Source organism: Pagrus pagrus, assembly GCF_965226575.1.
Source record: "Pagrus pagrus genome assembly, chromosome: 12".
Classification (NCBI taxonomy): Eukaryota; Metazoa; Chordata; class Actinopteri; order Spariformes; family Sparidae; genus Pagrus; species Pagrus pagrus.
This window is the reverse complement of record NC_140196.1, coordinates 512,347-527,346: the sequence shown is the minus strand read 5'-3', so window position 1 is coordinate 527,346 and position 15,000 is coordinate 512,347. Positions and strand designations below refer to the sequence as shown.

Genomic DNA, 15,000 nt, shown 5'->3' with positions numbered 1-15,000 from the left:
CTTCAGTTTGTACAGTAGATGTTTGAGTTTGTAAAGACAAATGCAGACTAACTAATATTCCTTTTTCTTCGCTTTCTATAAATTAATAACAAATTTGATTATTTTTTCGTCATGTTTTGATTTGTAATAGAAAGTTCAGTGTTCCCAGTGCATCTGCATGTATGGAAATAAAAGCTATTATAAGGATTTTGAGCTTTTTTCAACACACTATTATTTTGAACACAACTGTATTTACATGTTTTGTTCTCCAACATAAACTCATCATTAAATGTCCACAGTTTAATTATGAAGCTCTTCATGTGTTAAAAACCGTTAGCGGTTGCTAACAAGTGTCTGAATGAGACTACAGAGGTTGTCGGGGACATTAAACGTCCTCACAGCGAACACGGAGACTCGTCTCCTCACTAGTCCGTCTTTACAGGCCCACTTTAGTTACACACTGTTCTCACTCTGACTTTACAACTTGTACATTGATCAGTTTATAAAACCTGGATAGTAATTGTGCAGTAAGACGCTCAGTGGTGGAGACGTTTAAGTCATGTGACCGTGATGTCGTCTGTTTGTAGCCTAGCATTAGCTTTTTACTGCTACACATTTAATTTACACCTCAAACATCACAGAGTGGAGTTCATCTGTGGAGATTATCTGCTGAACAGAACCTGAAGGATCAGAAACTTGTGTTTGACTCTCAGATTATTTTCTGTAATAATCTAGAATCCAGTTCAATAATCCCACAGAGATTGATCCAATTGATCAGTCTATTAATGAAACTAAAGAGATTTCCACGTGTCCTTCATCAGAGTCAGAACTAAACATCTGGTCTAATGTTTACATCATCTGCATCATGTTGACTGTCGGAGCTCAGAATGAGCAGCTGTCACTAAGAAATAAACCACAGTGACTGACTTTAAAATAAATATATTAACCTCTGCAGGATTCCTCTCTCATCTCATCTCATCTGCAGTGACACTGATGCTTTTTGCTGTAATATGTTTTATATTCATCACAGCTCTACATTGAAACAGCCTGATTCTCTGGACTGAAGCAGGCAAACGATCTGTTCATCATTTTCTGTGAACGCACCGTCTGAAGAGGAAACCTGAGCTCAACTGGCAACAGACAACGATTTAACTTTTACTGTCCACTCTGCAGTAAACCCTGATGTCACAGTGATGTCACAGTGATGTCAGAGTGAAATGTCTGCAAGAAAGATGACACCATCCATGTAAAGGTTGGTTCACTATAAACCTCCCTGTCACTATGATATTCAGTGTGACACCAGGACGGATTTGAAGGTTGGGATGTGGCACAAAGGAAGCTCGTCTGCCGTTACACAACCACAACAGCAGGAGGCAGTTTTCCCCGGTCACCGTCTGCAGGCAACGGTGGAACGTAACAAACTGTCCAAAGAAAAAGACGCTGATGGAGGCGAAGGAGACGAGGGAGAGTGAAAGAACCTGAGGTGAAAGAAGAGTGGACGGATGGAGACCCTCTGGTGGTGTGTCAAAGTCTGTTGAAGAGTTTCCATCACTCATAATGTTCATCATGTTCAGTTGATTCCTTCAGCTCTCATGCTTCTGTGATCAACGAGTGCAACACAAACCACTTGAGGTTTGGTTCGATCATTTCATTTATTATAGTTCTTCTGAACATGTGATCATGAATATACAATCAGTGAGTTGAACCATCAGTTCAGTGATTATAGAAAGTTGTGGATCAAATGTTCTTTGTAGCATCTGAACTTCTTCTGACTGATTCTGATTGATCACAGCTGATCATTTTAACAGGACCCGTCTGGTACAGTCATCAGACGCAGACACAAACACCACGATGGGAAAGTCTAAAGAGCTCAGCATTGATCCGAACAAGTCAGGAAAGTCACTTGGAGCCGTTTCAAAGCAGCTTTAGGTCCCAAGATCACCTGAACAACAAACCATCACTGAGAGAAAACTGGTCTGATGGTCAAGAGTCAACCAGAAACCAACAAAAAGCAAGTCTGCAATGATTCAGAAGCTGCTGGAGACAGGTGTCCACAGTCAGGTGTGTTTTACATCTACATGAGCCGAGAGGCTGCTGCGTTGAGAGAAGCTCGTGATCCAGACCCAGAACCTTAAAGCTGGACTGAAGTCTGCTGCTGATCACATGGACGAAGAAAAACCTTCTGGAGGAGACTCTGTGGCCACAGGACACTAAAACTGAGCTGTTTGACCACACTGAGCAGCGATATGTTGGAGGAGAGGAGGTGAACTCCAACAACAGCAAACCTACTGTCCAGCATGGTGCCGGTAGAGTTCTGCTGTGGGGCGGTTCTGCTGCCAGTGGATCTGCTGCTCTACAGAAGGTTAATGGAATAATGAAGGAGGAGGATTATCTCCAAACTCTTCAGGAAAACCTAAAATCACCAGCAGAAGATTGGCTCCTGGGTGCAGTTGGGTGTTCAACAGGACAATGATCCAAACACACATCAAAGTGGTAAATGAACGGATCAATCAGACCAGAACTGAGGTTTTCGAACGGTCTTCATAAAGTCCTGACTTGAACCCCATCAGAACATGGACTGGACTGTGCTGAACAGACAAGTCTGAGTCAGGAAGAGAACAACTGTGGTTTAACTTCCCCGATTGTGTCAAGAGGAGCGTTAAAGATTCATCCAGAGGACCAACAGAAGCTCATGGATGAAGATCAACAGCCGCTGACTGAGGTAACCACACATAGAATCATGATCACATGTTCAGAAGACCGATAATAAATTCATTACTCAACCAAACTTCATGAATGTTTTTGTGACAAAGTAGTTTGTGTTGCACTCGCTGATCACAGAAACATGAGAGCTGAAGGAATCAACTGAACACTGACATAATGAACATGTTTATGAGTGATGGAAACTCTTCAACAGGACTGAAGATGTTTCTTCTCACCAGCAGGACGCTTCAAAACCACCGTTATGTCTACGAGACCAGAAGAAACTAAACCTGCTACTTATTAAAGACAACCAGCTGTTTACTCAGTGTCACAGACCTGAGATCAGATTTCTACATCACACTGAGATTCTTACTGTTGTTTTTTAGCTTTGGACACGGCCGGGCTGCTGGCTGTGGCCGGGCTGCGGGCTGTGGCCGGGCTGCTGGCTGTGGCCGGGCTGCGGGCTGTGGCCGGGCTGCTAACAGCATCAGAGTTGATTATTACTGTTGTTAAACTGGTCGTCTCTGATTGGGGCTTCAGTCTTGGTCAGGTCAGCTGAGAGAAGCTGTAGTCTCACTGATGTTATATCCTGTCTAGCAGCATGTCGTCAGCAGAGCCCTCGCTGAGGCTCATGGGAAATGTAGTGCTTTGCTGGCAAATAAAACAGTTTGAAGCATACAGCTTCACCTGAGGGACAGAGTAACAGGAACACCTGACAGCGTGACGACCAACATGACATCATCATAAAGCAGACTCAGGTGTGCTGTACCTGATGACATCACACTGTACAGGTGTTCCTGTTCAGTCTACTAACTGCAGCAGGTTTTACTCAGCCTGCTGTGTGAGGTCATCTGTAGGCTGATGATGTCACCAGGCTTGAACACAACAAATGTCTAACGCACAGTGTGTGTTACAAACTGAAGGTGTTTGACTAATGACAGAAACTGTCCAGGTGCATTATGGGAGATGTAGGCTCCAGTGTTGATGGACTACATGTCGGAGGTGAGTCAGACGTTATGAGTCGTTGGGTTTTTACTTCCAGGGCCGTCATGTTTAAGGTGCACATGTGGAGTTCAAACCTTTATTTAAAACGTCTCTTTATTCACTTTATTTTAAAACTTTATTGATCCCTGCTAAAACTTTATTGGTCAGAGTCAGCCCTGACATTGATTATCTCCTCTCCACCCAGAACACGTGGCCTCCGTCACAGTCAGTGATGATGACTTTATTCAACACAGAGAGAAACGGCTCATCAGCCACATCAGGAAGAACATCAACAACAGATCACTGCAGTGTTGCAACAGCACACACGTACATCTGTTATTAATCACCCACAACAACAGCAACATGTGGCGCCCCCGCGTGGCTGACAGTAGAACTACAGAAAATGGTAGATTGGGTATAAACCTGGCTTCTCTAATGGCCTCCTTGTGAGCCTGGAACATCTTGACGTTGTTCATGTTGGACTGCCAGTACTTCACGTAGCCGCCGTGGTCCGCCGTCAGCATCCACATGTCGTTATGAGACCAGGTCATGGCCCGGACCGGACTGTCGTGGGCCTGCAGAGGACAGAGGACACGTCAGAACCACTCGGGGCCAAACAGATGACAGAATACTGACATCCTCACATCAACATCAGACAGGTTTTTAACCTCACTTCTGTAACAACTGACTGAACGTGATGCTGCTCAACATTTAACCAAAGACAATGATGTGTTGGAACATTAATACAACATGAAGACACTTTAAAAACAGAAATGTCTTGAACACAGGCAGCCGTAGAAGATCTTTGTTTAGTTTTGTATTTCAGTTCACTCTGTGACCAGAGCATCCAACAGTCCACACTGTGGATTTATGATGACATGTTCACAGAACAGTTAAGTCCCGAGAGTGAGCTTTACCAGGGAAGTTTGGACAGTGCACCAGTTATAGCATGCTAGTTAGCTTAGCACTGTTAGCTTTACTGTAAGGAGCATCACAGTGCACGCTGCCCTTCTGTGCCCGAAGGAAACATGATGTCATAGTGAGGCTGGCCTTTCACCTTTGGATATAAAATGCCATCACCTCATTTTATCCTATTAGACATTTGTGTCAAATGTTGTCATAGCTGGTGTTAAATGATTAAGTGATGGTGTTTTGTGTGACCAGCGTACAGCAGCTCTGGTTTGATGTTTCATATTTTATTATTGAGTAGAATTTGAACATTTCATTAACTTGTGTTTCTGTCTGAATCCAATCATGTGCAATAGAAAATCAATAAGCTGAGGAACTGCTTTTTATTTTTTTATTCTGGCGACACATTAGTCCAAAGTGACGATCAGTGGAAGCCACCGGAGATCAACAACAAGCTGTTTGTTCTGAAAACTTGTTTTTCTCCACAGCGACTGTCTTCAGAGAAAGCAGGAACATCAGAAATCAAAGATCTTCTACTCAGTCTTCATAAGCTCATTTAAATATTGATCTGGATTAAAGTCCGATACTGCAGCATTAACAGGACATGACTCATTATCAGGTCTTTATGTCACTTGTCTTCCTCACAGCACAGATCTGAACACTCACAGTCCAGCCGACAGACATCTTAACTAGTGAAGTGTCACTATTTCATAATCAATCAATCAATCAATCAATCAATGTATATGTTAAGAGTTACAGTGATGTCACTGAGCAATGTTTACCTGTAAGATGGTCTCAAAGTTGAAGGTGAGTCCGTTCCAGAGAGTGAACTCTCCACTCGAGGCTCCAGTGACCAGACGACGACCTTCAGGAGTCCACTGCGCACACACACACACACACACACACACACACACACACACACACGTCAACATCCAGAACGAACACTAAAGCTGGGCATACACTGAATGATTTTAGAAATGTTGTTAATGCCAGCTCGTCCTGTACGGGTAAATCGTCTGCGATGTAAAGCCAAAGCTCAGTCCGATCATCATGCCACGACCTGAGAGCTCACACTGTATGTGTAACAGCGACCTGTCTGCCCTGCAGACCAAAGATTAGTTTGAAGCTCTGTGGCAGGTATTAGCAATGATGCCAACAAGGCAGAAGCATGCTGCCTACATAATCTGTGCAACCCTGCATGCCGAAGCCTCCAAGAAAAAGAGGCGTTGACTAGGGGTGGGCGGTGTGGGCAAAAAATAATATCTCGATATTTTTGGGGATTTTGGCGATAACGATAATCAGTTGATATCTTTTAAAATTCAAGAATATCTGCGTCCAGACCGATCCACTGAAAACGACTGAAAATGCTGTAGTTCATATTCCAGGCCTATAGCTGGCGCTCGAAATTCACCAAAAACGGAGAAGAAGAGACGGAGCATGCGCAAGAAGCTTGCAAGCTGTAAACAAACAGACAGTAGACGGAGAAACCGAACACAACAAGAGAAGACGAAAATGGCTAGTGCAAAGAAACCAGAATCGTTTGTGTGGACCGATAATGAGGTTGCTGCTGCGACTCACACTCGACTACAAGGCGAGTAAGGTGCAAGAAACACGAACACAAGCATGTAGTCCGCCACTGTTGTCGTTGTTGCTGTTGCAGTTGTTATGAGACGTCGCGGGGTTCAGGGGTCGAAGGCAAGAGGTCGAGGGGTGGGGCGAATCCTGCCATGCAGGAGAGAGCGTTGCTGCACCGTGTGTTAAGTGGATGTGAGGAGTTTCCGCGTGCGTTTCAATATTTTTGGCGAAGTCATTTAAATACTCGATAATGGAAATTTGGACATCGTCAAAACAACAATGACGATATTATCATAAACGACATATATCACCCACCCCTAGCGCTGACGCATATGGACTTGAATTTGCAGAGAGAACTGGAGGTACGCCATGTATGTCCATGTCACCATGGTGCTTCGTTTTTCAGACACTGTTTGCCACTTCGTGTAGTGAGAAACTCATCCGACCGTCCGATGGCCGTTCGGGAGCAGATGATTGGTGCAGTGTATAGTCGACCTGAGTCATAAAGTCATGTGTAATAAATCTGATGTCAAATTAAATACGCTGAAATGTTCTCAAAGGTGAATCAAGAAGTACATATTGATTTCTCCATCAGACTGTGTGTGTGTGTGTGTGTGTGTGTGTGTGTGTGTGTGTGTGTGTGTGTGACAGGAAGTAGCTCACCCTGATCACAAACACGGGACACTTGACTTTGTTGGTGGATGTTCGGACAAACTTGGTGGTGACAGCGTTCATCGGGTTGTTCAACATTCCCACAGGAGGAACGAGCTGAGGACAAAACCCAACGTCTCATTACTGAGTAATGATTCACAACGTCACACAGATCCAGGTGGTTCTGTTCAATCGTTTCCAACAGCCCAAATAAATTCAGTTTATTGTTCAACAATAAAAGCAGAAAGGTCACATAAATTAACAAACTAGAAGAAGAAAATGTTTCATAATGATAAAGCACTAAAAAACACGTCAGCCACATTGAGGATGTTGTTCAGATGTTTTCAGCTTGGTGATCAGACAGATTCAGTATCAGTGAAACCGGACTCAGCACTCACGTCGTTGTAACAGCCTGCGTCGGGCTGCACCGCTCGGAAGTCTCGATGGTCTCGCTGCCACAAACGGTTCTGCAGAGGAAACAAACAGTCCGATCACTTCAAACCAGCTGGATGCTGAAGCTGCTCCGACTCAGTGAGACGTTCAGCAGCTCGGCTGATGGTGTTTCTCCTTGAACGCACAGTGAGTGTGTGATGATGGAGTGAGTCAGGTGTGCGATGATGGAGTGAGTCAGGTGTGTGTCGATGGAGTGAGTCAGGCGTGTGACGATGGAGTGAGTCAGGCGTGTGACGATGGAGTGAGTCAGGTGTGCGACGATGGAGTGAGTCAGGTGTGCGACGATGGAGTGAGTCAGGCGTGTGACGATGGAGTGAGTCAGGCGTGTGATGATGGAGTGAGTCAGGCGTGTGATGATGGAGTGAGTCAGGTGTGTGACGATGGAGTGAGTCAGGCGTGTGATGATGGAGTGAGTCAGGTGTGCGATGATGGAGTGAGTCAGGTGTGTGACGATGGAGTGAGTCAGGCGTGTGACGATGGAGTGAGTCAGGTGTGTGACGATGGAGTGAGTCAGGTGTGTGACGATGGAGTGAGTCAGGCGTGTGATGATGGAGTGAGTCAGGTGTGTGACGATGGAGTGAGTCAGGTGTGTGACGATGGAGTGAGTCAGGCGTGTGATGATGGAGTGAGTCAGGTGTGTGACGATGGAGTGAGTCAGGCGTGTGATGATGGAGTGAGTCAGGTGTGTGACGATGGAGTGAGTCAGGTGTGTGATGATGGAGTGAGTCAGGTGTGTGACGATGGAGTGAGTCAGGTGTGCGACGATGGAGTGAGTCAGGTGTGCGATGATGGAGTGAGTCAGGTGTGTGTCGATGGAGTGAGTCAGGTGTGTGACGATGGAGTGAGTCAGGTGTGTGTCGATGGAGTGAGTCAGGTGTGCGATGATGGAGTGAGTCAGGTGTGTGACGATGGAGTGAGTCAGGTGTGTGTACCTCCAGGTGTCTGATGACAGACGGGTTGTAGTCGATGGTCTTGCGGTTCACAGCCTTCCTCATGCGTTTCCCGTCGAAGGTGAGCTGCTGCATGGCCTGCTGCTGGGCGAAGTCCGGCCTCTTGTAGAACACCTGCCGCGGCGCCTGGTGCTGGAACCGCGGCATGTGGAAGAACCGCTGGGGCGAGCCGATGTCCGTCGCCATGGTGACCTCGCTATACCTGCAGGATAAGATGCCAGGTGGTAAGTCTCATCCAGAGAGGATGATCAAAGTACATAAAACTGAAAACCTGTTCTGGAGAACATGTTGGACACAGAGGAGAAAATAACTCAAACAAGCTGCGTGTCTCAGTATTCATCCTCAAATAACACAAGACTGAAACAAGAAGTAAAACATGAACTCACACAAAGCAAACAACTGAATATCACTGAGCTCACACACTACTAAAGTGTTTGTGTTCCAATGATTTCAAGAGATCAGCGACACACTTCACACAGCGGAGGAACAAACAGGCCTGTTAATGTGACACTATATGTACTCTGTATATACAACAAACAATCCACAGTACAACTCCTGACACACATCATGACTGACCCACACAAACAGGAGAGGCAACACATCAGACCAACAGCACGATCAGCTGTGACGATGTTCATGAAGAAAGACAGATAAACAACTTCCTTCTGTTAAAATAGAAGAAAAAACTCAGACTGACACACGACAACACAGGAGCTCACTACATGTGGGACTGCTCCTTTAATCAGCTGTAGAGTCCAACCGTTAAAACTGAACTCGGCCGGTAAAGACTTTATTATTAATGTGTCGTTAGGAAACATCTGTAGCTCCGTCCAATCAAGAGCAATCAGCTGTGTAAACAGGAAGTCACCGTGGCATCACAAGCAAGCAGAACTTCCGAAAAACTACAGTTTAGATAAATCTTCATAAATGTGTTTCAGTTACTGTCGCACTGTCAGAGGGATATAACTGCTAACATCACTGGTGTTATTCTCTCATTTAGCCGAATGTTATTAGCACATTTCTGTGTTAATGGAAACACAGGCAGACACTAATCATTACTGTTACTGTCAGAGTGACTCACTCCACATCTGTCTCATCACAATGGTCTGAATTCTGGAACAAAAAAAATTCGGAGATTTCCTGATTATTGCGACTAGTTGATCTGAGAAAAGAGCACGACACTCTGATCACAATCAGGAGATGTAGTTCAATGATCAGCCCTGAAACAGACTCATCAATACTGCAGTCTGAGGTCAGGCTCCGAGTGCAGACTGAGCATGAAGAAACCAAATGAAACGTTCAGACGACAACAAGTGTCTACACAACATGGAGCCAAACACATCTGACAGAACCACAGAGCTTCACTTTACAGACACAACCATCATCCAGACTATAATGTTCTGAAGCACAGAGGTGGACCTGATCGGGATCAATACTCACATTAAGAGCTCTGATCAGTTGTTTTGTTTGGACTCAATGGACTGATCAGTTTCACACTGACAGGCTGAACACATTTTTACACTAAAACTAGCAGAGAAGCAGCTGCTGATACTGATCCAGATTCATATCCTGATTGATTGATCGCCGATTTCATGTTTAACTCTGAGATTCTTTAATGACTTCAGAACTCGTGAAGACTCAAACTGCTTAGTACACTTTGCTTTACTACAGCATCGTGATCACAGCATTAAAATGAGCTGTGGGTCAGTGCATCTGTTCAAACTACAGCCTGAACCTTCTCAGCTCCACACAGACACACACAGACACACACACAGACAGACACACACAGACAGACACACACACCAGCAGCAGTCCAAACACTGATCACAGAGATGAAGCTCATCAATACAACACATCTGCTGAGTTATCATCATTACATCACCACAACAGCAGCAGTCAAACATGTTTCTTTACTTTGGTTCATCAAATGTTGTCCGACTTTCATTTCCTTTTCAATTAATCAAAATATTATCAAAACATCACAGTAACACTGAGTCTCAGCTCACAGACGCATTGATTTCTGATCAACTGTGACAAACAGCATCACAGTGAAGTTGAGCTGCAGACGGACTGATGGAAGAGCTCCTACCAAGGTCCCATCAGGATCTCACTTCCTGATGACCACAGTGTGCAGCATCGCTGTTGTTCTCACCGAGTCACTTCATCAGTCAGTCGGGCTCCATATTTACATGAACACAGTATTTTATTCAATATAGACAATTTAAAGGTCTCAGGACATTTTACTCTTCAAACACGAGTGTTAATATTCTAGTTAGTGTTTGACAGAAGTATGTGATGGTGGTTAGACTTCACTGCTGAACACAATGTTGTGATGGATAATACACCGTCTCCATGGAAACTGGGGCTGCAAGTAAAGTTCAGTGTCGGTTAATCTGTGGATTATGTTCTGGATTCATCTAAAAGTTGTTTGGTCTATAAAATGTAAGAAAATGGTGAAAAAAGTCAATCAGTGTGTCTCGTCCTCAAATGTCTCAAAGAGCTTCAGTTTACTGTCACAGAGGGACAAAAACAGGAAATATTCACATTCAACAAGTTGACGGCAGAGTGGAGACTTTAAATGACTTAAAACAACCAATTATCAAATCAGTCTGAGTAATTTAACAGTTGACAACTAATCAATGAATTGTCACAGCTTTACTGCATACACGTTTTCTTTTTTCCTCATTAAGGAGACATCTACATTCACTGATCACTTTAAAATGTTCAATTAAGATCAGGACAACTGTATGAACATCTGCTGATTCTGCTCAGGTCAACACCTGAACAGTCAGAGAAAATCCCTCAGACTTCAGCTGATCCACCTGAGGAGGACGTGTAAACATCAACACTGAGCATCCGTCTCACACCAGCAGACACTTCACTTCAATGTAAATAATGTAACGTCTCCATCTGCTTCTGCAGGAACAATGGACCCTGTCCTCTGTGTTAATAATACTGTGGAGACAGACAGTGGGGCTCATTTCAAGTTAAGTTAAATTAAGAGCAAATCACAAAACAACTGACTGAGGTTATAACATGCTGTTTGACCTCAGACCTCCATAACAGACACTGTACCACAAATCCATTCTGGTTTAATGATCAACAAAACCACCACCAGAGTAAAACACGACAGGATCAGACTGATGCGACTCTGCCTACACTCAAACCTTTAACTTTTATTGATCACGTCACACAGAAATCAGTAACTTCAACTAGAACATATCCTGAAGTCTTTTATCTGGAGCCTGACAATCAAAGCTACTTTAACCTGCTCATTTCAGAGGATGTAAGCAAACTGTCCGCAACACGAGGTTTCACTGTCTGCTCGGCGCTGAGCTAATCAGAGCTAATGCTAACTAACGGTGGGGTCCGACACTCGGACAGAGGGCTGTTAACGACTCACAGACAACCTGAAGGCTGAGTTCCTCTCAGCACCGTTTCTGCACCTCCGCGGCTTTTAACCTGGTGATGCTGCGGCTACATCGTGAGCTTGTGTGGCTAACTGTGCTAACAGGCTAAACGTTAGCAGGGACCTCAGGTGGTTAACACACTGCTGGTCCTCACCGACATATCCTACCTTCACATGGGAGTTCAATGTGATATTTTCGGTACGACAAACAGCAGAGTTTGTTAGGCGCGTGTGATTTTTTAGGGGCATTTTGTTGTGTTTCGCAGCCGGAGGTAAATGGCGGCCCGGTGCGGGAAGTCGTCGTGACAACAACAACGCGCTGCAGCTGAACAACTCACCGACAGTCTCCGCTGCAGAGTTAGCTATCTAGCTGACATTAACGGGCTAGATTCTTCCGGTTAACTTTTCTCTGAAGAAACATGAACGTCTCAAACTTTATTCAACTCAAATTAACAAGGTTTGTCACGTTAGCCACCAGCAGACTCCATCATGACGCTTCTTCTTCTCGGCCCTGCAGAAAAGCATGCCGGGACATTTTTACAATGGGCGGGAGAACACGCCGTCATCACGCTAAGGGTTCTGGGAACCTGAGTTTTACCAATCATTGGTCCCTGTATGCCAAGCGAAAAACACAAAATATTATATTGTATTATATTGTTTTATATTATATTATATTATATTATATTACATTATATTATACTATGTTATATTATATTATATTATATTGTATTGTATTGTATTGTATTGTATTGTATCGCATTGTATCGTATCGTATCATATGATATTATATTGTATTATATTATATTATATTATATTATATTATATTATGTTGTATTGTATTGTATCGTATTGTATCGTATCGTATCATATGATATTGTATTGTATTGTATTGTTTTATATTATATTATATTATATTATATTGTATTATATTGTATTGTATCGTATTGTATCGTATCGTATCATATGATATTGTATTGTATTGTATTGTTTTGTATCATATCATATTATGTATGTATGTTGAAGCTATTGAAAAGAAGCTTATTTTTCATGAAATATATTAGTATCTTTATCTAAATATGAAATATGAGGAGCACTTAAAAAGAGGTGTGTCCTAATTGTTAAGTGTAATAATATAATTGTCACTGATTCTGAGTCATTGGCTCACATGACCTGACATGAAAATGCAGATTTGTCATAAAAATGTTCATAAATAATAGAAGAAGCACTAAAATTAACAAAATTAGAAAAAATCAAACGGATAAAAATAACAACAAATATTTAGTAAACAACATAAAATAGTTTCGTTGTTGTTTCGCTGAAATATCTGTGTTCTATTATAAACTGACAAATAAACGAACTGAAAATAAATAAACAAAAAAAGCTTCACAAGCTTCTAACAAGTTGCAGTGACGTCATCACTCGGTCTGTCCAATCAGAGGAGAGTCTCGGTGTTCGCCGTTCAAACACACGCGTCTGATAACTGAACCGTCTCGAGCTCCTCCTCCAGCCAGCCGTCAGGTAGACTGTCTGATCTCTGCAGGTAAACGGTCATCCAGCAGGTAAACTGCCGGTAATGTACCGGTAATGTACCGGTAATGTACCGGCACGCAGATAACGACCTTTCAGTCCCGGTGTCATCCGTCAGTCACTCTTTAAACGTCTTTAATCATCTGTTTACCGGCTACCAGCAGCTAGCTTGTGCTAACGGCCGTTAGCTCAACCGTCAGTGATCTGTTAGCACTTGAATTTTAAAGCTAGGTGACTGAAACGTTCGGGGTGACTCTGACCCGGTTCTGTGGTTTCAGTCTGTTGGTTCTGCTCACAGTTATGACAGAAGTTGAAGTATTTTGATGCTCATTAATGTGTATGAATCATGATGGCAGTGATCAGTGGAGCTAACAGCTCGGTGCTGACACACAGTACAGTGTTTATCTGCTGTTATTAATGAGGCTATGTTCACTTATTAGTTACTGCTTAGTCATTCTGCAAAGATTATTTCATTATTAATAAATCTGCTGATTATCTTCTAGATAAATCAATTAATTGTTCAGTGTATGAAAGGATACAGATGGTTTAGAAAAAATGTCATTCACAATTTCACAGAGGCTTCACTGATGTCTCCAGTTTTCTTATTTTGTCTGATGAATCATAGAAAAGCCTGAAGAAATCCAATTAATTGTTAGTTATTAAAAATCGCCAACTTAAATAAACCAAAACACGTGTGAAACAGTTAATCACAGATGAAGATAGATATGGTTTATTTTCCTGCTCATTTCCAGCTCCACTCAAAAGCTCATCCAGACAGTTTAGTGCCTCTTTAACCCTGAAGTCTGATGTTTCTGTGACAAGTGAACATAAATGTGTTGTAACATGAAGCTGCTCCACCTTTTCTAACACTGAACATGTTGCAGGTGCCATCACAGCGACACAGGCAGGAGGTCTAACTGCTGATACAGTATCTGACCTGGGATCTGTTCATGTGCTCAGTGTGGATCTGCTGTTGTTGTGTGTTTGGTTGATAAATGATGAAAATGATTTAATGGTGGAGATGAAGTCAGAACATCTGATCATATCATGAATAACAGTGTGTGTGTGTGTGTGTGTGTGTGTGTGTGTGTGTGTGTGTTTCTTCCAGCAGCAGTTCAGTGTGTCCGTGTTCACATGAGCCACAGAGATGAGCAGCAGAAGCCGCAGGTCCTGGTGAGAGCTGATGTACACAACACACCCGTCACACACCTGGCACACACATGTCACACACATGTCACACACATGGCACACACATGTCACACACATGTCTATGAAGGTATATCGATGTCAAAACAACTAGAGACAAGCGCAGCAACGTGTGTGTGCACACATGATAATTTTGTTATGCGTGCGTGTGTGTGTGCGTTGTTACGTGCAGATTGTATTTCACGCGTAACAAGAAGCTACGTGTGCACGTCTGTCTGTCACTGTTTGATAAATGTTGTTACGCGTTCACACACACGTGCGGTCGCAGATTCTGATGTGCGACCGGAAGTTGATCTGCACCGTGCGCAACACTCCGCGTACTTAGACGCCTCACGTAGTTGGCCTTTTCATTTTATTGAAGTGTCGTCAACCAGGGGAGGCAGCAGTGAGCCACACACTGCTGCCAGCATCTCAAAAGAAGAATGAGAAGGAGGAGAAGAAGATCAAAGAAGCAGAGTTTGATTTATATATATATATATATATATATATATATATATATATATATACACACCTGTCACACACCCGGCACACACATGTCACACATGTGTCACACACGTGTCACACACCTGGCACACACGTCACACATGTGTCACACACCTGGCACACACATGTCACACACATGTCACACATGTGTCACACACGTGTCACACACCT

General features: G+C 43.4%; 2 protein-coding genes across 14 annotated transcripts in view; one reads left to right on the top strand and one right to left on the bottom strand.

The window, feature by feature from the left end:
- wdr33 (WD repeat domain 33) overlaps positions 1-12,141 on the bottom strand; it is a 26,126-nt gene extending 13,985 nt beyond the window's left edge. For both annotated transcript variants that reach the window (XM_084368402.1, XM_084368403.1), the window contains exons 1-6: positions 11,952-12,141; positions 8,187-8,406; positions 7,200-7,268; positions 6,814-6,918; positions 5,358-5,453; positions 4,090-4,241 (exon numbers count right to left, since the gene is read on the bottom strand). In XM_084368402.1, the coding sequence (XP_084224528.1) occupies positions 4,090-4,241; positions 5,358-5,453; positions 6,814-6,918; positions 7,200-7,268; positions 8,187-8,390 (626 nt within the window). In that variant the 5' untranslated portion in view covers positions 8,391-8,406; positions 11,952-12,141. The remainder of the gene's footprint in view (positions 1-4,089; positions 4,242-5,357; positions 5,454-6,813; positions 6,919-7,199; positions 7,269-8,186; positions 8,407-11,951) is intronic.
- Positions 12,142-13,063: 922 nt separating this feature from the next.
- LOC311266188 (uncharacterized protein) overlaps positions 13,064-15,000 on the top strand; it is a 17,338-nt gene continuing 15,401 nt past the window's right edge. For 6 of the 12 annotated variants that reach the window (XR_014623671.1, XR_014623672.1, XR_014623673.1 and 3 more), the window contains exons 1-2: positions 13,064-13,153; positions 14,252-14,313. Coding sequence is in view for 2 of the 12 variants with exons in the window: in XM_084368405.1 (XP_084224531.1) it covers positions 14,288-14,313 (26 nt within the window). In the remaining 10 variants the exon portion in view is untranslated. Of the gene's footprint in view, positions 13,173-14,024; positions 14,119-14,248; positions 14,314-15,000 lie in introns of all 12 variants that reach the window. The other 6 variants (XR_014623676.1, XR_014623677.1, XR_014623679.1 and 3 more) reach the window with 6 other exon arrangements.